This window comes from Rhinichthys klamathensis, unplaced genomic scaffold, assembly GCF_029890125.1.
Source record: "Rhinichthys klamathensis goyatoka isolate OS25496 unplaced genomic scaffold, OSU_Roscu_1.1 h1tg000557l_1, whole genome shotgun sequence".
Taxonomy (NCBI): Eukaryota; Metazoa; Chordata; class Actinopteri; order Cypriniformes; family Leuciscidae; genus Rhinichthys; species Rhinichthys klamathensis.
This window is the reverse complement of record NW_026607025.1, coordinates 521,318-549,153: the sequence shown is the minus strand read 5'-3', so window position 1 is coordinate 549,153 and position 27,836 is coordinate 521,318. Positions and strand designations below refer to the sequence as shown.

At 39.2% G+C, this 27,836-nt stretch overlaps 1 protein-coding gene across 1 annotated transcript in view; it reads right to left on the bottom strand.

The window, feature by feature from the left end:
- The window catches only part of furinb (furin (paired basic amino acid cleaving enzyme) b), a 157,813-nt gene extending 130,241 nt beyond the window's left edge, over positions 1-27,572 (bottom strand). Inside the window, exons 1-2 of the mRNA XM_056239292.1 lie at positions 27,116-27,572; positions 19,076-19,359 (exon numbers count right to left, since the gene is read on the bottom strand). Of these exons, the coding sequence (XP_056095267.1) occupies positions 19,076-19,255 (180 nt within the window). The 5' untranslated portion in view covers positions 19,256-19,359; positions 27,116-27,572. The remainder of the gene's footprint in view (positions 1-19,075; positions 19,360-27,115) is intronic.
- Positions 27,573-27,836: the final 264 nt, after the last annotated feature.

The window sequence follows — 27,836 nt, the reverse complement described above, 5'->3', positions numbered from 1 at the left end:
ATCTATTCGGTCCGTTGTTGCAAAACTGCCGAATATCCAGAAGTTAAAGCCGGAGCAAGATCAATGTTTGCTAAGTGTTGTTGGTGGCCATGATGTTGTGGCCCTCCTCCCCACGGGGTTCGGGAAAAGTTTAATTTTCCAGCTCACTCCGCTAGTGGTGAATGAGTTAGCTAAGGCGAACGATAGGATGCAAAGCCGATAGTTGTTGTCGTCTCCTCTTATTGCACTAATGGAGGACCAAGTGAGGGAGGCAGAGAGGTTAGGAGTTGGTGCTGGGCAGCTCGGTGTGCACGATGATCACTGTACAGCATTTGCGGCAGATCCGAAACGACCGCAGCGGCGTATTGTTAATGATTACACCCAGCTTCGACAGTTGACTGAATACATCACTGTCCTTAGTGTCAAATATACATTTAGAATTGTTCCTTGAACTCTTAAATTCGATGAACAAAACATGCAGCTCTCGTTGACAGACATCTTATTCTAAACATAATCCTCTGATCATTCGGACTTGTTTTTTTTTATTGCTTAAAACAATACACAAGTAATAACAGAAAACATAATACAAAAACAAACAAAAAATAATAATAAAAACAAAACAAAAATAAAACAGTAGGGGGATAATATAAAATAAACATGAACAAGTTAAGAGAATTACATGACACTGAAAAAAGGAAAATAATTACAAACAGATAATGTTTTTAAGGCTTTTTTTGTTCTCAGACAACTTAATTGAAAAGAGGTATTTTTAAAATTCTTTCACAAATATAAGAAAGAGAGGTTTAGCATTTAGATATTTAGATTTATGAATATGGAATTCGGACTTGTTGTTTCGAGCCGGTTTCGGCGCATGACATACGTCACGACCACACGTTAGCGATTGGCTATGGCAGATCCTGAGTGACGCTGGGCAGATCCAATAGTTTTGATCTTTAACATAGAACCCGCCTACAAGGAAGTAAACGTTTCTCAATGGAGCGAGGCCAGACTCTCTGTACAAATGAAATGTACGAGAGTCTGGTAGAACCAGGCTAACAATGGTAAGGGAAACACTGACTTCTCTATATGTAAATTTAGTTTGAACTGTCCCTGTATGTTTGTTTGCATTTGATTGCACAGTCTTAGAACTCTGTGGTAAATTTGTGCTCTAAACTTTCTTGACAAACCTCTGATTGCATTTCAACACCCATGCTGTCAAGTAAACGTGACTTTTCAGATATTGTCTCATCTCAGCTCCATCTTTTTTGGATGTGTGTGTGTGTGTGTGTGTGTGTGTGTGCGACTGCAGAGCTGGTCCAACAATATGCATTCTTTTCTTAGTGTGCTAAGAGCCTTGAGGAGGGTGTCCAACTTTTTCTAGCTCTCCAGCCATCTTAGAGTAATGATTTCTGAAAAGTTGGCAGAGGGGAAAGCCTTTGAAAGTATTTTGGCAGCAGGTAGATAGACAAAGAGAACAGGCAGAAACAGACAGCCAGGCAGTGGGAGTTCTTCATTAAAGATGTGTATACGTGAAAGATGACCAGTATTTGGAGGAGAAGTGTCTGCATCTGGGGACTTTTGATATTAAAGACTTTTTGAGATTAAAGAAATTTGAGAAGAGTCAATGTCGGGACAAGAAAAGAAAACTACATCATTGTAAATAAATTGCATGTAACAATGTGCTATCTGAGTTCTATAATGAAGTCAACAAGAAACAGTGCTTACAACCCAGGCCGAGACATTTTTTTTTCCATCAGAAATTTATTGGAAAGTAGTTTTTATATGAATTGGAGATTCATGGCGAATGTAGAGCTGGGGAAAAAAAGGAAAGTCATTTCAGAGGCAAGCAAATTACTGCATTTAGGTTAAATATTACAAATGTTTAATACAACTTTTTTTCTTGAGGACAATTGGTCACATATGCTATATAGATAATTCACCCAAAAATGAAAATTTGAAAAGAAGATATTCTGAAGAATGTTTGACTTTCATTTTTATAAAAAATAATAATAATAATAATTTGTGTGCCACAGAAGAAAATAAGGAATAACATTTTTTAACAACATGAGGGAAAATGATGTAACAGGGCTCAACTCTGCAAGGCTAAGTCCTGTTCACACCAAGAACGATAACTATAAAGATAACTATATTAGTGTCCACACCAGCAGGCGATATCATTCTGTTTATTCTAAACATGTGCTTCTCTGTCACTTTAAATGCTTGAGCTACTTACAGCATGATAGATTCTGATTGGCTGTCAATGTTTTTATCATTCATCAGCTGGATAAAATCGTTCTGAAAGTGATTCCAACTATATAGCCTAATGTGGCGTTGTAGTTATAGCTGTGGTGTGAACTCTGCTATTCTTTAAAATTGAGAACGATTTTTAGAACTATATCTTTATTGTTATCTTTACACTTATCGTCCTTGGTGTGAACAGGCCTTTACTCATACTGTATGAATTTTAAATTTTGTTAAAGACAAGTAAATGCTCTGTCATAAAATAAAAAAAAAGTAATCAAATTATGAGCAATAGTACAAATAAATACAATAGAACAAACATACAAATGAAATAAACATTGCTGTTCAGGTTTTTTAGGTTGGTCTAACAGTAGTTTTCAGGTGCAGAAATATAATAAAGTAAACAAATGTAAAATAACACTGCATAGTCTTCACTGTGTAATTAAATATAGATTAATTCAGTCAAGAGCAGTGAGTGATCATTAAAAAAAGAACGCTGCAGGTTTATTAGGCTGCTCTTGCTTTAAGAGCTGCACGGATCCAATATACTGATAAACATGCATTTTATTTCTCAACTATTTATGTTCACTTCAGACATAACAGACTGTTTACGAGGAAACCAATACAGGCATTTTAACATAATTTTGTGTGAATATGTCCATTCAAACACAAGAAGACATGAAAGAGAACTCAATGCAGTATTTTTGCAGTTGGTATTTGTGTCTGAGGCGTGGCTTTCTGGGTGCATGCTTCGGGTGTGCACACACAAAACTTGCGACTGAATATTTAAATTAGGGCCGGGCGATAAAACGATAACGATAATTATCGCGATAATTTTTCTCGATAAAACGATATCAAGAGGTCGATAAATGTTCGATAATGTTTATGCGCCAAAAGTAGGGGTGCTCCGATCAGGATTTTTGGGGCCGATCACCGATCGCCGATTACTGGAAGCTGTATCACCCGATACCGATACCGATCACCGATTACATGGTCTATTTGAAGACTTCTTTTTATCATGTAGCATTACTTATTAATAGGGGTGGTTAAAAAAATCGATTATTGATTAATCGCGATTATGTTATGGACGATTATGAATCGATTATTAAATTTTCAAAAATCGATTTTTTATTATTATAAAAAAAAAAAAATTGCGTTATTATTATTGCCGCATCGCTGGATCTAGAGAGAAGCCGCCGCCGCCGTCGAGGAAGCGACAAGACAGCGCCTGAAGAAGCCGGCCGTCTTCGCCACCTTCAGCCATCCGTGCGAGCTACGCTATCCGGCGACGGATCCTTTCTTGAAAAACTTACTGTCTAAAAGAGCAGCGAGCGTCTTTTTCAAGATGCCTTGCACTTCCTGCGGCGCGTGCAGAGCCCCGCACAGCGACGGAGACCGCCATGTGATCTGCGCTCTCTGCCTGGGTTTGTGAGCTCAGCGACGCACTTCTGATGTCGACCCTGCGGGCTGCACTGCCGTCGTTTTCTGATGCAAATGCTCGCCGGAATGACTCCCTCGAGCGTCTATCTCTCCTTCTCCGCCCCCTCTCCCGGACTCACAGCCGCCGGCTCCCGCCCGCGCTGCCGCCGCCTCAGGGGACGAGGCGCTTCATATGGATGAGGACGCGCTGCTGACAGCTGTTCTAACCGCATATAATGCAAAAAATTTTGCATTATAAACTTTTTATTTACCTTGACATGTTTCGACTGCAACCTGCAGTCTTCCTCCACCTGAACAACACCTTGTCTTTCTAGAAGAAAATTGTCCAATTTCTACAGTATGTTGTTTCTGACTTAACTTAATGTTGCTACTTTCTTAAGGAAATAAGCCTTTCATTTATTTGTTATTGTTTCGTTCAACTTGATGAGTCACAACACAATGTGATGTATTCATTTCTGTGTTCTACAGAACATAAGCTACATACAAATAATTCTGAAATTATAACTACACAACACAGAAAGTGCTTTGAGTTGTTGTTACTCAATAAAAGAGTTAAGTAATTCAGCAGCTGACTTTTTTTAATACTGCAATCACTTTGTAGTGTTTTTTCGTTTACTGTTGTGAAATGGAAAATCAATAATCGCTAATCGAGAATCGTTAATAATCGAAAATCGACTGTAATCGAATCGGGACTTCAATAATCGTAATCGAATCGAATCGGGAAATCAGACAGATTAACCACCCCTACTTATTAAACTATATTTAACAACAATGTACATTAAGTATTACATTTAAGAGAAGACAATGCATAATGAATTGACACCTGTGTATTTATTTGCAAGCAACATGTATTAACATAGCAGCTTGGTTATTGGGAGCAGCTTAGGGCTTGACATACAACTTTCCTGTAGAATATAAAATAAAATTAATAAAAGACAGAACATCTGAGTCTTTAAATTTAGCTTTAGACTACTTTAAACTAAAAACAGCAACAAAAAAGGCTATAGCCAAAATAATGTTTTGAGTCAGTCAGCCATCGGTTTTTCTAATACACTTAAAGGACCACAGGTAGTAAAGTGCACAGCAACAAAAAACAAAACAAAACAAAAACTAACAACTTCCATATCTGTATCTATAACTTTGCTTTTTTCTGGGATGCTTAGTCAGATTTTGTAGGCATTTAGAGAGGAAGAGAGAGGTAGAGAAACCTTTTGTGTGTGTGTGTGTTTGTGTGTGTGAAGAACCCTTGCAAAATTATTTTAAACAGATTAAGAAAGCCACCACTGGTCACATCTATGGTTAGATTGATTTTTTTTCAGATCCAGTGAAGTCTGTCCCACCATGTACCTAATAAAACCTCTTCAGTTAACTAGCAGACCATTCATTTAGTTCGCTATTAAATAAGAAATCTAGCGCTAAAATGTGTTTTTGAACTCAAGCTGCGCGCTCGTTGCCGCGGCGATCAGTTGCATGGATACACTGCTCTATGCCTCACGCAGGCTTCACTCGGACGCGCGCTTCAATCTATCGCCGTTATGCGGACTCTATTCATTCCGGTGTAATCACAAAATAAAACACAAACGTATCCTTGCTTTATATAACTGTAACCGCTGATGAACATATTCAGTTTTGATGAGAGAAAAAAATATGTACGAGTGATTTGACGGACGCACGGGGGTTGGATACATTTTTGTCATTGGTTGTTGCGTTAAATCTTACCCAGATACAATAGTGCTATTTTCTGATTGGCTATTGTGTAGCTCGACTAACAACACCAGAGGAAACGCGCTTGATTCATGCCGGTTCCACAGTGAGAGCGGCGCGGCCAGAGTTTTGGGCACTGCGGCATATTAAATATATTACAAATAGTTTTTCAGCATGAGAAATACAATGTGTGGCGGGAGAGCGTGACAAAAGACCGAAATGAGTGACTGTCACGCTCAATGCTTGACACTTGAGAGCCCTGTTGTAGAATTGCCAGACCGGTGAAGCCATTTTTACCAGGCGTAAAAAAATTGTCTCGCGAGTTTTGCGTCATCTGATCGGCTTTTCTGGATCGGCCTTTATAGAGACCGCCGATCACACATCCCAAAGCAATTATCGGCCGATTATGATCGGCGACCGATCAATCGGAGCACCCTTAGCCAAAAGCGGAACGTAACTCATTTGAACCGCGCGCCTCACGGACCGTTTATCCGCTCGGCTCAAAGTCCAAACGGCAGCGCAGCGCGAGCTCACTAGAGCAGATCCCTTTACTCTGATCGGCCTCGGTCACGAGATCCAGTGAGAAGCGCTTGAGTTCAGCGAATAACACAAATGTCCAGTTTAAACCAGTTTAAAGGCAGATGAAACAGCGCTGACAAACAGGAGAAACACTGCGTGCAACAATAGTCAGAATCTAAAATTGATACTGAATCCATTTAGCCTACCATGGATTTACTGTTAGGTTAGCCTAGTAATATTAACTGCACCATGAAATTTGGGATATACATATTGAATTGTATAATATTATTAATGTTGACAATGTATTAAATGACTAATGGAATATAATTACAGTATTTAATAATGTTTTTAACTGTTAGGCTACTGTTTTTCACACAAATACCATAGAAACCATAAAGTTACATTTTGCCATGATAGTGAGGTGCTATAGGCTATGCCTGGCTTTATCTGTGGTTATCATGATCTAAATGCATGATACTGGATGACCAATGGTTAATTTTAATAAAACTCAAACAGTCAGAATATTTAAAAAAAAAAACAGATGTTACTGTTTTTGTTAATGAACATACATTTAACATTGTAGTATTAGCTTGAGTTAGGATGCAGATTTACTGTTAACTCACTGTCAAATATGCGTTTCAAGTAGGGATGTGAATTTCTGCCAAAAATGACATTCGAAAATCGAGGAACAATAGTCGATTATCGTTCGAAAATCAAAAAAAAAAACGCACACTCACAATGACAGAAAGGGAGGCCAATTTCATCTTTAGCGATTTGTCATCAAACAAACTGTTTATTATTCAAACAATTAACATGTTGTCTTCGTTTTTTTTTTTTACACACCGGTAGTTGACATAGAAGAAAAAAACAATAAGCACGACAGTCCGTTTTTGCATCGCCAAACCAGATGCTCGTTAGATAAAAAAATAATGTCATAATGATTTTATGCAAACCTGCCTTGTTACTGCAAAAGCCTACTTTTTAAACAAATTAGTTTCAATCAAAACTTTTCGTGTGATGCCACTGCGCAATACACACATTACCGCGGGATGGCGGGTGTTCATTTCATAAACTGTGGACAATGGTAGCTTATTTAATGTAGCCTATAAATGAATGTATATGTCCAAAAAAACGGATAATGTCATCATACTTGTAGTGCTATCGTCGAGTAATAATCTGTTTGGTTGTAAAATGTATTACCTGAATGAAATGAACTAGAATGTATCGTCCTGTGGAATCATTCATTCACAGACATCATACGAAGATGTTAAACTAGATCTTCATCGCTGGCAAATATATGATGCATTTGCAGATTTGCTTTCACTAGACTAAACTGTAGGTCCACGGCCACTTCATCCAACGCTCTTGATGTTCTTAAATCTTCCTGTTACGATCCGTGTGTCGAGTGTGAATTGAAAGCGCTTCAGACGATTCAGTGCGCGAGGAACTGAACAGATCATTCAAACTGATTCGCGAACCGATTTAGACAGATCTGCTAACTTGTTTGATGAAGTCTTTGAACAGAATCAACTCAAAAGAGTGATTCATTTGTGAATGGAGCATCGCTCATGCCCATAAAAAAGACACAGCGCGCTTGGAATAAACTACGCATTTAACAACATGCATTGCATTAAAGGGGGGGTGAAATGCTATTTCATGCATAGTGAGTTTTTTACACTGTTAAAGAGTTGGATTCCCATGCTAAACATGGACAAAGTTTCAAAAATTAAGTTGCACGTTTGATTGAGTATTTCTGTTCTCAAAATACTCCTTCCTGGTTGTCACAAGTTTCGGAAAGTTTTTTTTCGAGTATGGGCGTGTATGACGTCAGATGCGCCGGAATTTCCTTATACGGTCCTAAGGGCACTTCTCTCGGAAGGGCGCGCGCGCAGCTGTAGAGCGATAGCCGTAACCTATGCCCATTAAAGCGCTGTGCATCAGCTGCGCTCGAACATGTCACCAAAGAAGTGTGTTTTCGGTTGCCAAGGCAAGACAACACTGCACAGATTCCCGAAGAATCAAGCGTTAAGGGACCAGTGGATGGAGTTTGTTTTTCCAGAACATCAACACAGTTGTGCAAGTGTTCTTGTTTGTTCCATGCATTTCGAGGATGATTTTTTTATAAACAAGGCCCAGTTCGAACCCGGATTTGCTAATCGTTTAGTTCTCAAGGATGGAGCAGTCCCAACACTAAAGGTTAACGGTCTTGCATTGGAACTGCAGGCGGTGAGTAACTCGAACTGCTTCAAATATCTGTGGGTCTATCGGCAAGTAGGCTAAACAACATGATCACGAATAGTTTAATGTATCTATGGAGCATGCGATGTATGTTGTGTGTTTGTTTAAATACATTTGTTTAGGTGGCCACTGTAGGTGTCTGTTTGTTTATTGTAAAACCAAATCATGTCTTCATAAACCATGAGTAGACACACAAATGTTCTAAAACTTTGCGCGCTCGTGATTATTTAGCTCCGCCCACACGGCACGCCTCCACCCGCTCGGCTTTTTCCGGAAAGACTCGGTACAGCCTATCTTTCTTTTATAAATATAATAAAACTAAAGACTTTTTGGAGATATGACGGATGCAATATTACTCTATAGGTACTCAAGATTAACATGAGATTGACTGAAACTGAGTGTTTCACCCCCCCTTTAAAATAAAGTAACGAGAGGAACGTCGCCCAACATAGTGAAGTAAATGTAGCCTACTTTGTTACTACCATAGACGGTTACTACCAAAGACAGTAAAGGTTAGTCTACTGTAGGGCCTACTACCCACCTCTGTTGGGCCGGGCGCAGAGTTAACGGTCACGACAATGCTCTTCTTCTGTTGTTTGTTTAGCAGCTACACTATGTATAAAACACTGGTATCCTAGATCGCGCAGGAGGGGGTTTCATTCATGTTAGTGGCACCTTGTGTCCCTGACAGGAAAATACCCTGCTGCGTGATCTGTGTGACAGTAGGCGCGCCGTCAATTATGTCACGTTGGAATTGCGCGAAAATATAACGATATTCGAATAAGCAATTTTATGATCGAATTCGGAACGCAGTTCGACTATTCGAAGATCGCGACTCATCCCTAGAACTTTCGAGACAAACATGTAATATTAATATTGCAGCCTGCACTGCAAACTGTGCTGAAGAAATATTTTTCTATTCAGATATTTATTTTGTTAAGGAAAAATGACAAATGTTTGAATGTTCTACCTCAGATTTGTGAAATGTTCACCTGTTTGGCAAGTGTTTGTTATGATATGTTCTGACAATAAAGAGTAGTTTAAAACCACAATTAACGCTCTGGTTTATACAACTTTCACTTAGGAGCAAAAATGCCTTTAAACTTGAAAGAAATAAAGATTTGACATTTATCGTGATAATTATCGATATCGACTGATATAAATTATCGTGACACATTTTTTTGGCCATATCGCCCAGCCCTAATTTAAATTGGTACGGTTTAAAACATGTGTAAATGATAAACTTTCGTGACGATGCAGCACTGAAGAGTGACAGTCGTGGAGTCGTTCACACTGGCCCCAGGCAGTCTTTATTGTCGAGCCCTGTGTAAATTAGGGATTTTTTCCCCCAAGTTTTTGTCACCATTTCTGAACAAGCTTATGATTAGACAATATACACAACAAGCTGACGATATATATTAAGGTTTTCTTTTAGTTGAAAACATTGAACAAAATGTGTAAACAAAAAAATATAAAGAACAAAAGCATTTAAGCTCAAGCAGCGCGAACGGGGAAAAACGCTAATAAAACAGACTGCGCCAATTATCGTACAGACCGTACAGACTCGAGTCAGCATTTGATTATCAAGTTTATATTGTTTCACGTTCATGTTGAGAAAAATAATAATATCCACATGCTCGAGTGAGAAAACGCGCTCACAGCCGTTGCAGAGTGCCACATTCTGATTTGAAACTTAACTCTTCTAATTTGAGATCTTGTTTTCCCTGTTGGACACACATTGCTGGTTTTGATATATTATAATAATGCTATTTTTATAACATCATCTTCACAGTGATTGTCTCAACCACTTTTACAATTTGAAATCATTTTGGAGTCGTTTAAGAATCTTTCAACATCACATAAACATTTCCTTTAGTCTTTTAGCACCAAAGCATCACTCCCTTTTAGGTGTTACATGTACTTGTGCGTTCAACTTCAGCCAAACATTAAAAATCAACACGAGACAAGATACGGTGTACCAAATCTCAGGACCTGTCTGATTCTAAACTAACAGAAGACAATGATATCGAGGCACTGTGGCAAATGCAATCAGCCCACAATACACCAGCCACCATTTCCCTCACCAACAGCTATGAGCGCAGAGGCCTTTGAGAGCTGTGCTCAGCGATGGGAGCAATCACGAGCGTTTTTGTGTGCAGACGCAGAGAGGTGGGGAGAAATGGGTGAAATGCGTCACTGAAGTGTGCTGATCAGCTGCCTGTTAAGCTGTAATTCACACACACACACACACACACACACACACACACACGCAACATTAACGCAGCACATGCAAAAACAACACCAACTGCAGTCAGGACAATGAAAAGCTGCTCAAATCCCAAATTAAACCCTCACAAATGCTAGAATCCTGTTCCAAATGCAAATCCCCAACCCTCCTCTTCTTTTCTGAAACAATGCCCTTGGCATTCAGCGCTACAGTCTTTGGTTTAGCCCAATGAGAAACTGGAATAGTTTAAGGGTACTGGAAATATAATAAAATGCTTTTTGGGGACAAGAAGTAGAGTGGCAGATGTATAGCTTGTGGGACCTCAGGTGGTAGAAAAGCAAAAGGTAGACTAGTGGATAAAAACCCATCAGGGTGCTATATTTAATCAATTTTCTATGTATAGCAAATCACTACAGATAAAAAGGTATGCTAAATGACTACTGACCTTTAAGACACAGAAGGTGTCAATGGTTTCTGAAGCTATAGCAGCGAACCACCCTAATGCAAAACTAGAGCATATGGCGTTACTCTGCTGCTAATTATTTTATCTCGTTTCCACTGAATGGGTTCAGCAGCTGTTCACAACTCTCAGGTTGAGGATTAATTTTCTTGAAATGCTCCCTAAACTCATTCCTTTTAGTTGCAGTGATAAGAACCAGTTGTTTTAAAAATTGTCCTAATTCCCCATCTGAACCTCTACATTCCTCAGGTATGCTCATTACAACAGTGGGGAAGAAAAGTGGAAGGTGTGTGGACAGTGGGGGGCCCTTGAATTGTCTAGTAGTCATGAAAATGGGAAAGTCAATTTGACTTACAACAACCTGTTCAGCTTGTGTGTTATACAGTGAATCAGCATATCTGCACTTGTGACAGCTCTAAAATTGGTGCTGGAAATGACGGGGAACAGGTCAAGATGTATTTAACTGAACTGTACAAATTCCTGCTCAGCAGGAATTTTGCTTTAATTATTGCAAGGGATTGGTAAGGTGTTGAAAGCAGGCTTAAGAGACAATGAACACACACTCTTCACCTGTTCAGTGACATTCACAGCCTCCAGCGTTAGCGGCTCAGTCACACTACCCCCCCGAGTCTCCTCCACCTTCTCACAGGAACATCCTATCGCTCTGAGGGATGACAGCTCTAGAAACATGACATTTAAGCCCCACTCTCGCTCCTTTTATCTCCATCTATCTCCATCCTCGTCTGCAAACAGGCCAAAGCCTTCCCCGCAGGATTCTGGACAGGCAATCAAGTAATTATGGGCTTGGATAAATGTCTCGCGCGTTTTTCAGAGGAGAGTGACAGGAGCTTTCAGAGATGAATAAGATGTCTTCTGTCATTTCGGATGGGTCATTTGTTGACCTGATGTCACTTTTGTCAGCTGTAATCACTGTTTTGGGCTCACGCTGAGCCTCAGGGGCGACCAAAGACACTACAGATTAAACAGGTGTATTTTGTATTATAACTGTGTCCGAACCAGGTATGACTCAATAAAAAGTGTTATTACTTTTTGTTTTAATCAGGCCACAATTTCCATCTCTTCTTGCAGTATTTTGGTTTATGTCTAATATCTTGGTCTTTATATCCTGCCCATTTTTTGCTCAACTTTCCTGTCATCTCAGAGCCTTACTGCTCAGCTCTCTCTGAATCATTTTCTTGCTTTCATCCATTTTTTTTTGGCAACTTATTCTCTTCCCATTCACAATATCTCTACTTTTCATCACAGCCTCTCGCTTTCTGTTCCTGCCTCTATAGAACACATTTTTGAAGCAATATCATTTCAGCGGTGTAGGATTTCTGATGCAAGGAAGCTCCACGCCAAGACACGGCCACGGCAGGGGCTAAGATTAGCTTGCCACGCCTTCTTACCCAGAGACCTGCATCGCAAATCTCTTAGCTCAAGTCGCACTATCTGAGCAGAAAAAAAAAACATCAAATGGAGGAGAGAGAGAGAGATGGAGACGAGAGAAAGCACCATATGGCATCAAAAATTCAACTCAGAACACAGGGATCCTTCAAGGACTCTCACAATCTGTCTGAGAGTCTGAAATGAATAATGAAAAATCAATCCGCCGTGCTGGGTGTGAAAATGTCCTGTGTTTGATTGACAGGTCAGTGTCAGGCATAAATAAATGGAGATGCAGGAAGAGCTTGTTCATTATACCACACTAATGAACGCCAGACATTCTGTGCAAACACAAAAAGAGCACGTACACACATAACAGTCTATCACAATGCACACAATGCAAGTTTTTAACAAGGATGGAGTGAAAAAAGTTTTCAAGCTGTTTAAATCAAACTTTATGCGTGTCTACGTGTGCACATTGAATGGTGGTTTGTGCAGTCATTTATGTGTCATCTACCAATTTTTGTTTAAGAGCACTCATATACCTACATTAAAGTGGAAAAAACAACTTTGAACGAGCCCCTAAATTTTAGTTTTTCTTAAAGTTCAAGACTCAAATTCATTAAGTCAAGTCAACCAGTATAGATTTGGGCAATAGGAGAAAATAGATGAAAGCTACTGTGGCTCCAAAAAATATTTGGACAGTGAATTATTTAGATTTTTTTTTTTTAAAGATTTTCAGTTCCGTTTTTCGGTCAAGCGCATCCAGAATTTCTGGTTTCGGCTCAGAATTTTCATTTTGGTGCATCTCTTGTGTAATGATCCACTGGGAGCAAATTGTAGCGAGAACCCAAGTGCAGTATTTATTACAATTAGCCTAAATCAAAACATGAAACAAAAACATGGCGTGGCATGAAAACAAAAACCAAGGGATGAACTTACACAACAGCAGGACAACAGGAAACAATACTTGACAAAGACACATGGCAAGCATAAGGGCTTAAATACACAGACTAATGACAAGACAATGGACACCTGTAAACAATGAACAGACGATTAACCAATGACAAGACACATGGCAGGATCACATGACAAACAGGGAATCACATGACAGACATGGAACATGACATGAACAAACCAAATCGTGACACCTTGGTACCACTGAATCACTCACGCTGGTTTCAGCTTTAAAGTTCTGTAAATTTTATCACGAAATATACAAGCAATAAATGTCATTTTGACGCTCTGTAAAGTGTCCTGAATGTTCAATCAGCATTTTGACCTTGAAAAGAACGTGTATAAAACAGCTTGAGAACAATCATGTCACGCAATGTCAAATTTACCTCAGGAAAGCCATTCAATGCTCATAAACTCATTAGTCAGCAAGAAAAATAACTATAGAAAGGGGCATTTTGCTAAATATATGGACTAGCCTATATAACATAATTCTTATATTTTCACTTGCAAGGAGCTAAAAAATGAAATTCAACACCGCGCATATATTAGCATATAAAGAGCTGCCTTTCACCAAATTTACCTCTCAGATATTACTAATGAAGAAAATAGATTGGGTGTGTGCAAGACATAATAAAACGTTTATAGGATGCATTACTGTGCGTTCACACTGCCGCCGGCGAGAGCGTCAAAGTGGCCGGAAGTCATTCATTTTCAATGAGAGCCGGGGGCGAGCTCCGGTGAGGGCGGTGCGTCTTGGACGGTGAGAGCGGCGAGGAGAAGTTGAAGTCAGGTCAACTTTATGGTAATAAGCAATGACGCTGTTCGGCGGCAACCAATCGGAATGTAGAAGTGCTCCGTTTGAGAGAATTCCAGAGAATGCAGTCCTGTAAACTTTGGTTCCGACCACATTAGGGCCATCCTTAAAAATATTTTGGTTTGCAGTAACAGCAAAAAAAAAAAAAAAAAAGGGTCGGTAGGTAGGTCTATATATTTTTTTCTTCAAAATTCAATGAAAAAAAAATGGACAATTTTGGTCCTGGTGATTACGTCGGTATGAATTGAAACAAATTTGCATATCGTGACGCCACTGACAGTGTCTTCAACCCATGCCTTTGGGCGCACCATTGCGAATCTCATTCTGATACAGGTTATAGACAACAAACAATTTGAAATCTTTGTCAAAAAACATGTTTATTGCATTAATTCCAGCTGCATTCATTTGGGGAAAAAGAGTGGATTTTCAGAGGGAAACAAATAAATTAATGACTAATCTCACCAGCGCCGCGCCGACCAATAAAACAGCGCATTTGGCACTATTCGTTTAAATTGGACCCATAAACATCTGCTATTATTAACGGAAATCAGTGAGGTCAAATGGCGAGGCGCATTGTAGAAACTATATTAAGTAGTCCTGACATATTATGGAATGGTCGATTTTCTTTAGTGTAATTTAGTACATTTCAGTATGGGATGTGCTGTTTTATTGGTCAGCACGGCGCTGGTGAGATTAGGTCGCGCAAGCAAACACTTCCTCCCTGCGCTGTCGAGTCTGTCACGCTCGCGCGTCTCGGTCCATTGAGCCACGCAGATTACATGTCCGCGCTGCGCGAACTCTGTAACACCGCGCCGTTTCGTCCCACTTTCGGTGTGCTTGGCTTCCCATACTTATGTGTGTTTGTCAGAGCCTGCCGTTGCTGTGTGACGCGCGTTCGCGGCGGCCATATCGTGACGAGCTGGACGCGCTCCGAGAAAAGGCCGTTAACATCTATTCCCTATTTGACCATTAAGAATTTCGAATAATGAGCGACTAAATGTAGGCTCATACAGACGTATTTCACAAGCAGCCGCGCCGCAGCCATCATCACCGAACGCGAACCATTGACAGTGAATGAAATGAAGCAAACGCACAGACCATAGTGTGACATGCGTAAACCAATGGTGTAAACATAATCATCATATAGATGACGCCACGGGTTTTTATTCAAAAGAAAGAACGTAGCCTACGCTTACTATAATATAATTGATATTTTATTGCATTTGTATTAGTTGTTTGAAGAGTAAAAAAAAAATCGGTCGGTCTTAATGCAAATTTACAACCGGCAAGTCGGTCGGACTAAAAGGGAAAACAAATAAAAAATTGGGTCGGTCCTAAATTGACAGGGTCGGTCGGGTTACGGCAAACAAGAATATTTTTAAGGATGGCCTAGTTCCCAAGCAAAATAGAGGAGGTTGATCATTTGAATTTGATAAGAAGGCGCGCAACACTATTTATAGGCAAGATTTTCGTGCTAGATCACTTTTTCAGCGGGAATGCAAATTATAATAACACTTAACCATGAACACAAAAGCCACACCACACAAATGGCTTTTAATTTGTTTATTTCATTAGCAAACATGTCACTATAATTGTTAAGTTCTTTCCATCGATCAATTTTCTGCAAAAATAACGATCTTCATGCTTGTTTGCTTTGCGGCCCCTTTAAATACAGTTTTAAAAAAGACCACGCATTCGATCTACGTCAGAGCATCCATGAATCTTTCCACGGCGTCGCTGGCAGGGCGGCGAGAGCTTCACAAACAGCGTGAGTGTTCAGCGGTGCCGCGTCTTCTCTCTCTGTCTCTCAAAATGGGTTGCACAAGGCAATCGTCAAGCGCGCTGCTCTCACGTTTCGGGAGTCGTGACATGACGGAATTGTCACTTGCATAATCGGGCCAGCATTGCATCGCGAGTAACTAAAGTTTACCATTTGCACATCTTTTTAAGTCTTACCAGTTTGAACACTCTGAGAGATGGTTTTCTTTGCACACATACATAAAGCCGCCTCGCAAACAGGCAGATGACGACATTCAAGTTCACAAAACAAACAAACAGTTGTTGATTTAACAGATAAATCTATGTTTTTGTGTAGATGCCCTGCCATGTTAGTCGTGCTGCCAGTGGAAGAATATGGTACACGCACATAGCAGAGCGTTAAACGCGAACGTTGACAACATAACTCACTGGAAATCCAAAATACTTCCACACCGGTGACTTCAATGAGAGAGTAGACGGTTCAAGTTCTGTCGATGGGTATCCTGCATCTGCAGTTGCCATGCTATCTTTTGACTGGCTGTAGCTAAGATAGAGGAGGTTGACTCGCAGCACTTCAACACGCGTGTTTTTTTCCGTGACATGGGCGTGGCATGGGGGCGTGGCAGCATCGACGATTCCATTTTTTAATTCGAAGTTCGAGATTGTGACTTAATTTCGATCGATTTCGATTTAAAATCGAAATCGTGAAACCCTTAGTATGTTCTCAAGTTGGAAAAGCAATTCAGTTCCTACTTTCCCAGGACATCTACAAGATGGATGCAGATGCTGATGCTGTAAAAGGAGGGTAGACGTGACAACACATGACAAAATTAAAACACATTTATTCTTTTGTGACACTTAAAAAATAATTATTTGGCGCCTATTTTTTTCTCTTATAGGAGCCAATGGCTCCTTAATTTTTTTGTCTGTAAATTTACTCCTCCCTAAATGACAAGAAATAAAGGTGTGAGAGAGTGTTATCAGCACCCTGTAGCCAGATACCACAGCATGACTGCGACACACATCTCCACAGATATGGCCTGCAGAGATGAGCATCTCTCTTCAGGAAGCAGAGGCGCAAACTGCAGCAAATGAAACTCAACGTTCGGCACTGCATCATTTTGCATATAGTGTGGGAATTGAAGATCGGATTTATATTCGTTTTGCGGAAACACATTTATGAGGCCAACTGTAAATGGAACAGTTTGAACAAATCAGACAGCTATCTTACACATGAAGTGACAAGTGTAAATAGGCCCTAAAATCACTTCAGATGCTAGACAGACCATAATGGAATAGAACAAAATACAGGGTCTTGAGATGCTTTTTATTCGGTGGCCTTGATAGAATGGCCAAAGACATTAATGCATGTGTACTCTGACCAACAACTAAATAATAACAAATTTTTACCCTGAAGGTATTATATACACAGGTGCACAATTTGTTTGAAGTGGTGCGCATAAAAAAATTTGCGAGATTTGCTCACATTAATTTTCACTGGCACTGTAGGGCACTGTTTGCCTTTTGTCCCCCCACACACATAACCATTAATGTGACATTCTTCCAATGGAAACTTTTACATTCACATGCTTCTATTAATAGGTAGAGCCCTTTCCTACTGATCGGACACCAATTATTTCTGTTTTTCATCCAACATATGCCGTTTTAAAACAATATCGTGACTTTGGATCAGAGGAATAATTGAGGTTCCACCAGAATAGTTATTTTAATGTGTTTGGTTGACTTCTGACACTGCATAAACAGAGGAATTAAAACTGAATTATCTAATACTGCTACTGCTCTTAGATGTGTGATCAGACTCGCTGGTTTGTATTGGTCAAAAATGAGTGACTTAATATGTTCAGCTCTATCAGTTTACATTAGAGAGGCGACTCGTGATTGATAGATGGATAGATAGATAAACAAAACCCTTTAATGACAAAAATAACAATACAATTACCAATTATTATTTATACTACTACTAATAATTATAATATCACTAAAATGATATAGGCTTAATAACTGCATTATTAAGGTTAGGTTCGGACCTAAACAGTCTTTAGGTCCGAACACAGCACAAATCAGCCATCAATGAAAAGGCCTCGCCTTTTAGGTGAAATATTTCTATGCAACATGACATTTTTTCTTCCTCACCAACTCCATCTTTGCTCACAAAATGATGGAAAAAGATTATCATTCTCCATGATTATAAAGCAAAGTAAATAATTAAATAAACGAATAAATAAACAAGTAAATAAGTAAATTAATTATCAAATAAGTAAACTATTGACGATAGGATATGACCATGGAGAACATCGCTAACACAACACTAATAACCAACCGTGTTTACGAGGATACTCGCCAAGACAGACATTTTGACAATTTTGTGTGTATTTGTCTGTTCAAGCATAAGAAGACCCAAAGGAGAATTCAGACAGACAAAATAGAAGATTTTATGGAGCCACATTACTGCGGTTTAATTTCTCATTGAAAAATTTCTTTTTGGAAAAAATAAGAAAAAAACATTTAATAAAAAATATTAATATTTTTATAAAAAGGTACATGATAAAAATAAGAACTGATCATTTTGTGGTGGGGCCAGTGAAAATGTTGGCAGGGCAAGTAAAAAGAATTACTGGACCAACTAGGTCAAGAAATGTTTTTAATTGTTATATTCTGGATTTCAGCAGGGTTAGATGTGTTTATTGTTTATGGTCTGATTTACAGTAGGGTAAATGTGAGAGGGAAGGAGAAAGGAGAAGAGAAGAAGAAGGGAGAGGCGAGCTTCATTTTGGCAGCTCTTTCCACTCCTGTCCTCCCACATGTGCTATTCACAGACTCCTCACAGCGAGCTCAGAGGGCATTGCACTCACAGGGATTAATTCACATACAATGTTTCAGCTGTCAGATACATTCCTGCTTTTCGTCTCCCAGCTAAGCGTTTAATACCATAACAACAGAAGAGGGAACATCTGGCGAGACAAATGAGACAATGCGGGCAGCAGGGAAAAAGAATACAACATAAGCCGAAATTAATTTCCCCAATCACAGCTGACGCATCTCCATTTTAAAGAATTGAACAGTGACAGATGCAAGGAAAAGGCGACTCGACAAGCATCTACAAGGACTTCTTGGAGGGGCCGTCGCGATTGTGTGAGTATGTGTGTGGGTGTGTGTTTGTGCAAATCTGTCTTCCTCTTGTGTAAAGCAACAGAGCTTGACAGCAAGAAGGTGAGTGATGTACTGGAACATCACTACAAACCTCATGCAGCATTATGTCCACATACACAAACATAGCAACTCTCACAAGAAACAGGAGATGAATCTTTGATAAAGCATTGATACCACTCACCTGCCCATGACTGATGAATCCATGTTTCTGTGCAATCCTCTCAGCCTCCTCGGCTCCCCCTTCAATGTGGACGGCCCACGTGTTGGTGTAGATGCCTTGGCCTGTAATCAAGCGTACCTCAGAAGCCAGGAGGACCAGGTACGCCCCCAGAAACAGCGGCAGGGTCCAGCGGCCCTCCATGAACAGGAGTGCTTAGTCTCCGAGCCTTCTGGTCTTCTAGATGGAGTTTGTTTTCTAATGCATCTGTGGGCTCGGCTGCACTGTAAATTCAGCACTGTAATAACCTGGAGAAGATAAGACAGAGTGTCAGAAAAGAAATACTAGCGCACCAGGAGGCCCATCGTTTTCTATAAAGCTCAGGTTATCTAAACATAACTGTTCTGTCAGAAAACATCCTCAGAGGGACCGTGGCGAGTCATAAATTTTCATAAAGGTGTCTTGAGTGCTATTGATAGCGCTACACAAAGGGAAACTGGGATACAAACAACATTTTGTAGGACAAGGAGGAGAATGTGCGTTTCACAACTTGTACACACTTGCTATATGCTTGTATCTAGAGCAAGTTCACAAAAAAGGACATGCTGATGTTGTGGAAAATTAAATCCTGTCATCATTTCCTCCCCCTCGTCATTCCAAACCTGAGACTTTTCCTTCTTCTGTGAAACAAAAATGTGCAGTGTTGTCTATGCTCTTTCATGCAATTACAAGGGAAAATAAAGCTTTCATATATCAAAAGGGCATAAAAGCACCATGAAAGTATCATAAAAGTAGTGTGATCTGTATTCCAAAATTTTTTAAGCCATTTAATAGCAGTGTGTGAGATATACAGTAGATGGAAATTCAAATAATTAATCACTTAAAACCTTAATATCTGTCCTAGCTCTGGCATGTTAATAAAAAGTAGTTTTTGTCAACAAATTATTCTTCTGAACTGGATGAATGAACTTTTGAATCAGTTGCTTCAATTCACAAAACTGGTCAAAAACGATTCTCTCAGAAATCATTGTTGTTCTCAAAGCTATATTATGACTTCAAATGAAAAAATAATTATATATATATATATATATATATATATATATATATATATATGTAATTTATAGTAGGGATGCACCGATCCACATTTTTTCACTTCCGATCCGATCCCGATACCTGAATTTGGATATCGGCCGATACCGATACTTTTCCGATACCAGAGCTGTGTTTGCTTTAATATTATTATTATCATTATTGTTGATTTTATATGATGCTGAAATAAACTCCTCTCTACAGGCAAGTATGATATACGTATGTATGCATGTATGTCAATATATATATATATATATATATATATATATATATATATTAAATAGATAAACAAAAGATAGACAATTAAACAAAGATACACATTATACAGGCCTACACAGTGCTTTAATTTCAGGAAGGTCTACTAACATTATTCAGGTATGGTCTAAAAATAATTATAATAAAGTAATCAAAAGTAAAATAGCACTGCAAAGTTTATCATAGATAGATTTATGCTTATTAAAGCTAAAGTTATTCATTCAAGAGCTGTGAGTGATTTTCTCTTTGCCTTTTGTTGTTTGATTCTCAGTAATGGAGCAATCGTCAGCATGTTTATTAGACTGCTTCCCCTTTAAGAACGAGTGCACCATATTTTCTCCCAACTATTTCCATAACTACGTCCATTTTAGACAAACTGTTTAAGTGAATCTCCAAGCCGGTCATTTTGACATTTTTGTGTAGGCTACATTTGATCGTTTAGACGTGCATATGAAGCCCAAAGTATAATGTGCTTGTCTCGTTGCGGTCTGTTTCGGAGCGCGCGACGCGGGAACAGCTTCTCTTGCGCAGATTTTTGTGCTTTTAATAGCTTTTTTTATTATTAAAAGCGTCCCGCAATTTAGCAACAGTAGAGACTGCATTTTACAACAATCACCGATCATGCTGATGGGCTGTCGTGTTGTGCGCGCTGTGGCACCGCATGAGAGATCTCTCTCTTTCTCTTCTGGACTGCGAATAGCAAACATGCATCACAGACAAATGGTTTAATTAATACGGCTTTGCAAACATTGCATTTTGCTGTCTTGCTCTGCTGTGGTGTTTCCAGTGTGAAGTATTTCCACCATAGGATTTCCACACAGCGAACATGTTGGCAGCTCAATGCTATCCTGCTAGCTGGCTGCAAACTGCGGAATGGATTTCCTGAGGGGGCGTCTCTGTGTCTCATTGAGCCGCACCTCCGTTCAGGATATCCATTCCACAGTTTGCAGCCAGCTAGCAGGATAGCCGGCGGGCCGCGGGAATCACTTTTGGAGTCGTTTCAGCAGACTACGTTAAAGCGCAGACATGGCTCATGGATATCGGATATCTCCGCAGGTTGGATCGGGAAAATCCGATACGTGAATTACGCTGGTATCGGTCCCGATACTGGATCGGATCGGCCCCATCCCTAATTTATAGATTAAAAAAATAATTATATATATATATATATATATATATATATATATATATATATATATATATATATATATATATATATATATATAAATGTCTTTATTAGGGCTGGGCGATATGGCCTAAAAACAAAAATCGCTGATTTTTTTCACAAAAAATCAGATTTACGATTTAAATAGATTCCCCCCCCCTACTTAAAATCAATCTGCAGATGACAAAGAAATTGTTCAAGACAAGTTTTAACTTTATTTTATTTTGATTTTCCCTTCTGGGATTTGATCGGGATTTCCCCCTTGGGGTTAAAGTGCAATCAGAAACAACAAGCCAAAAAGACAAGATAGCAGGCCTTGCCTTTGTAAACAGTGAAAATGTAACATAACATAACATAAAATGGGTGGATTGGGGGGGCTGTAAAAAAAGAAAGAAAGAAAAAAAAAAACTTACATCACAATAAGTGTATTATGATTGTCAAAACATTTGGTAACTAAACAGAATTTTATATAGTGACAACACAAATGTTTACATGGTACAATGACTGGTATGCTACTGTTTTTATTATTGCTTGACACAAATTTCACAATTTCAATTCAATTCAATTAGATTCCTTTGGATAAATATTAGGTACAGTAGATAGTGTTAATTGTTCTAAAAAAAAAAATGTTAAAAAAAATTCTCACCTAATGCCGTAAACATACAGAGCCCTGTCAGCTGGTATTATTTTTAAATGTCAAAAATAACATCTCAAATTAAATGTTAAATATAAGTTGAACCGTATCTTTCAAATTGCCGATTGATCAGTTGTTTATTTACTACTCTATTAGTAAAGAGTAACAGATGATCACGTGCCGCTTGAACTCTGTCAGAGATCTGTCATGTCACATAAACAAGCGCCAAAACGGTGTTTATTGTTTGAATTTTGTAATTAAATTGACAGAATCTGAGAGCTGAGAATTTGTTTCATATCATCATCAATAGTAACCTTCTCTGTCTTGTCTGTCGGTGTCAGTGTCCTCTTTGCTTCGCGATTTTTCTCTGCGTGAGAAAATGGATGTGTGGCGTGAAAGCGTGTAAAAAAAATTACAATTGCGTGAGTCTCACGGTGAATTCGTGAGAGTTGGCAGCCCTGCGGATTCAGTTGGTAAATGTTTGCAAGACTGTAGGTTGTTTTTTTGGCAGGTGTGCTTGTGCTGCCGGGGTTTTGTTCATTTGCCATGTTGTTTGTGTATCTCTATGGCAAACGCGCGGGGGGAGGGCTGAGCCCGTTCGGAACTACGGAAACCCAGAGGGGAGCGTCGGCGAATGTTAAAGAGAAAACTGATTTTCATTCAAACAAGTCGATGTAATCGAGTAATTCGATAAAATCGATTTATCACCCAGCCCTAGCCTTTATTATCACTTTTGATCAATTTAATGCATCCTTGCTAGATAAAAGTATTAATTTCTTTCAAAACCAGGGTCCGAAATTAACTTTTTGGCTCACCTGCCACGGGGACTGGTAGATGAAAAAATCCACCAGCCAAGCATATTTTTTACCGGTCAAAATAATAGACAGCCTTTTGGTGTCACATATACTTTAATTTATATATAGGCTATATTTAAGCATTTTTGTCATATTTCTGGTCTATTATTTTCCATTTTTACTTTTATTTACACACATATTACACAATTTACACACATTAAAATAATAACATAAAATAACATAATAAATAACATAAAATAACATTTTGTGGTGGTGCATATGAAAATAGTTCTGTAAAAATTAAATGTATTAAGTATGTATTTAATAAAATATATGCAATAATAATATATTATAATTATTGCAAAAAAATAAAACATTTTTTTTTACTCCATTCACTCTGAATGATCCGATCAGTAACTGAAGGACTGGAAATATCAGTTGTTTTAACCATTCATTAAAATGAACCGGTTCAAAGGAGTCATTAGTTCGTGAATTGGACGTGTCATTATCGGATGTGTTCGCGTTGTGTGATTATCCCGGCAGCTAGGACATCCCACAAGATTTGTGTCAACACCTATTTTTTACAGTCTATGGTCAACACAGAAAACATTTAATCACTGGATAGGTTTTTTCGTTTATATAAAGTGTGGTTTATGTCAGCTGAATGTGCGGAACGCTTTCACACCCAGCGGTAATTCAGGAAAAAATATATCCGAATGCTCCACATGAAACTATGGTCTTCCAACCTTTTACCATCGTGTCGATTTATTTTGATTAATATGTGAGGCAAGACAGCGCTTAGAGACGGTGAAGCCTTGTTTATTCTTTCGCCTGGCTCCGAAGAGAAAGAGTGCGCGCGCGCGACCAGGGCTCTCTCTCTCTCTCTCTCTCTCTCTCTCCTCGTTCTTCAGTTGTGCCCTGTCACACGCACTACTGTCGTCTACATTACTCACCGATCAAATAAGACTATGGCGGGACAAAAATTCGCTTTGGAGCAGGAGCATCGATAAGAGGACTCGTTAACGTTAACTCGTTACATTACTATTTTGGTATGAACATTCACCCGCCAGTGGGGCGGATAGCCTTTTGAGATTTACTCGCCAAACGGAAAATCTACCCGCATTTGGCGCTTGGCGGGTGTTAATTTCAGACCCTGTTCAAAACTACTGAATGGTAGTGTATTTACAGTATAAGTATGGACTACTTTTAGAATGCCCTTGAATTCTTCTACCAGAAGAACATTTTAGGAACAGCAGTCAGGGTCTGCGAAAGACAGAATGTGTTTTATCAAGGTTTGACATATACATTGGGATGATGACCATGTAGCTTGAGTATTTCACCATCCATCAGAGAAGCTCTCCGACAGGAAGAGGGAGTCCCGTGAGAGTTGAGCAGCTCCTTAGAGACAGCTCAGTTCTTGCTGACTGTGTAAATGAGCTCAAAGCTTGGCTCAGGGCTTGGTGTATAACCCCAGACACCCTCTACAACAAAACAGAGCATGAACAATACAGCCTGGCGTGTGCTTTCAAAGAAAGCAAGCGTGAAAATTCATAGTATTTTCCTGCTAGAGTAAAGGCATGGCACATAGTGGTCTAGGAATAGTGTTAAAATTATATCGCCAACCTGCACAATGTCGTTTAAAACAAGAGAATGCCATTAGCAAAACAATTCCTGAGTATGACGGCTACAATGCAGAGTTTAGCATTTAAATAGCAGCTCCTGGTAGGAAGAAGTGAGGATCTTGGTAAAAGGCCTGCTGAAGAAACAAACAAATCGTCACGTCTAAAATCTGCATTACAGAGCTCATTAAGGGCTGGCACAGTGCAGTGAGCTGGAGAGGAAAGAGGAGAAAACCATGTGTGTCTTACTGATGAAACCTGTGAATGTCACACCTCCGCAAGCACGGAAAATGAGAGAGAGAGAGAGAGAGAGAGAGAGAGAGAGAGAGAGAGAGAGAGAGAGAGAGAGAGAGAGAGAGAGAGAGAGAGAGAGAGAGAGAGAGATACTGTACTTTCATGTTTTACAGTAACAGAAAAAGCAATGCCTGTCATATCTAAACCTAATCGATTGTTTGAACCAATTAATAGATTTCATTAAGCTCATTTTAAGCAGACTGAGTCAATTAGCAGCAATGACAAGTCTACAAAAGGTAATGGATAAGAGGTCAGCTCTTGAAAAAATTATCCGCCGCCTCTAGCACTCTTAAACATAAGCCATTTTCAGCATTGTCAAATAACTCCCGTTTAGGTTAACCATTCCCCTTATTCAATCTTTCGCCCTGTCTCGACAAGACTAATTTAATAATGCAGCCACTTGAGAAAGCATCTTCTAATGGATAAATGTTGGAGGTAATGAAGGGCTCACCTTCAGAGCGCAACATATGTAAGATGTGACAGAAAGGCTGTTGATTCCTAGTCTGTTGCTGTTCCGACATACAAAGAGGGCTTGTGGCTTGTCCTTTCTTCTCTTTATTAGGTCTGACAAGGTCTTTGTGTTGCTTTTTGTGTTGGAAACAACACAGAAGACCACTTTTTTTTTGTTGCTTACAAGCAGAACGTGGAACCAGTCCAGAGGGAATTCTGGTAATTGCATTGCAACCGCAACACTGACCAGAAACGATCAGAATAATTGGTTATCAACAGCCTTCCTAGAACTGAACATTCGTGCATTTCTAGTAAATCATGAATTCCTGTTGTGCTTCAGGAACAGGTCACAAAGCCAAAATGACATTCAAATGTGAAGCCAGTCACGTAGAACATTTTGGAGGTCGGGCCATCAATGTCGATCAACACTTCAAATTACTTATTTTTCATATTTAATGACTCTGAGTTCCCATTAAAGCCTGAATCGAATGAAGAGTATGATTGTCTAACTGTCTCTGAGGATCTGACAGATTGCAAGAGGCAAAGTCCTGGGCAATGCTACTGTATGCTGGCTAGGAGGGCCAAATTTTTATTGCGTGCTCTCTGGGGAAGAAAGAACAGTAATTACTATCCCTTAGTAACCCCTCATCAAACACAACTACAACTAAACCTTGGCTTTAATGATCCATGATGGCTTGGTAAGGGCAGGAACCGAAGTGCTTAGTCACTCATTAGAGAGTGACAGACAGGGCACAAATACTGTTTATCTCTACCTCTTTCTTTCCTCTCTCTCTTGTTAGTACCAATACAGAAAATGACCACAATGCCTGTTCTAAAAAAGCCCTGTGGGTAAAAAAAAAAATACAGGTTTCATAATCAAACCAAAAAGAATGAATGTTTCGAGGTCACAAGACACTTAATAATAATGCTATTCTGAGGATCATCACAGTCATCATATGAATTAGCTACACGAGAGAAAGAATAGCAAAACATTGCATTTATTTATTGCACTGAACGCTATGAATTTTCATTGGGTTCGCGGGTTAAGAGGAGCTCACGTGCACCGTAAATCAGTTAGACCAACGGAAATCATTCAATTACGCTGAAAGCACTGGGCGTGCAATACGATGATAAATCTTTGAAGGATTTTGAGTCAGTTTAAAATATTGTTATGTGCTAGAATGACTTTCTTTCTTTCGTGGAAGACAAAAAGAGACCAGTCACCATTCATATTAGTAGTATGGAAAACAGGTGCAATGAAAGTGAACGGTGACGTTACTGTGCCGAGCATCTCCTCCTTTTGTTACTGAGGAAAAAAAAGTCATAGGCTATTGGTTTGGAACAACATTATTTTGGGTGAGTAGGATGACCGAATCATCATTTTTGAGAGAAGTAACGTTATCTCTTTAAGTCACCTGTTTTGACATGTTAAAATAATAACTTAACGTTACATCTCAGACCAGTTAAACACAATGTGTAACGTTACGTTAAGGCAAAACCTAACGGTCGATTTGTCTTGCCACTCGCAAAAACACAAATATACTGTAACTTACTCTGAATAAAAAGGTTTTTTTTTTAAACCCACAAATTATTTCGCTCAAATTGTAACGTTAATAAATGTCTCTCAGAAGTTGGACGAAAACGTAAAAGCTTAACGTTACTATGGCAGAAATTCAATAAATCAAAACTTTCTTACCATTAACTTCACCTCAGTTTCCCATTCTTATTAGATTAAATAAAGACGACACACGAACTGTCATTTACCTCAGAAATGAGACCGTTGACCCCTCCTCGAGCACAGACCGAGCTGTCATTGCGCTTCAACACAGCCTCGGAATCCGGTAACGAGCTCACATTTCTCTATACAGCTCCGGAATGAACTCCATTCACGACAGAAATGTTAAGTATATCCACTGAGAAACCATAACGGAGTATATTCGCGCCGTTCCGCGACACCCCGCGAACTCAACTCAGCATCACGCGGCGAGCGCGCGCAGATCGATGAAACTTTCAACAGTGCGCGCGTCTTCCTGTAATGTAGTCCGTTATTTTAATTATTTATAAATATTGTGTCTGCAGATCTCCGTGCTATACTTATTATCTAAATGTTTGCAATTGAAATGAAAACCTCTGTGACGGTGTCATGTGTCATCGGTCGCGTCTGCTTTATTGTTCTATAGAAATAACGGGATACATCCGTACACAAATCTCTAGTAATCACAAATGGCCTACAATTCCCAGGAAGTACGTCATGGTATGAGGCTTCTGGACGATTCGTGGTCTGCTATTCGCGGGCTCCATCTGCAGGATTCAGACACTGTTTTAATAAAATAATTATTATTTTACCTCATCGCAAAGCTTTCAAATGCACATGTATTTAAAAACACATTTAACTGCGTTTTTAGCGTATGTATTTAACGTTACTTTAGCGTCGAAATGCAATTCTTAAAGAAACAGTTCACCCAAAAATGAACATTCTGACAGT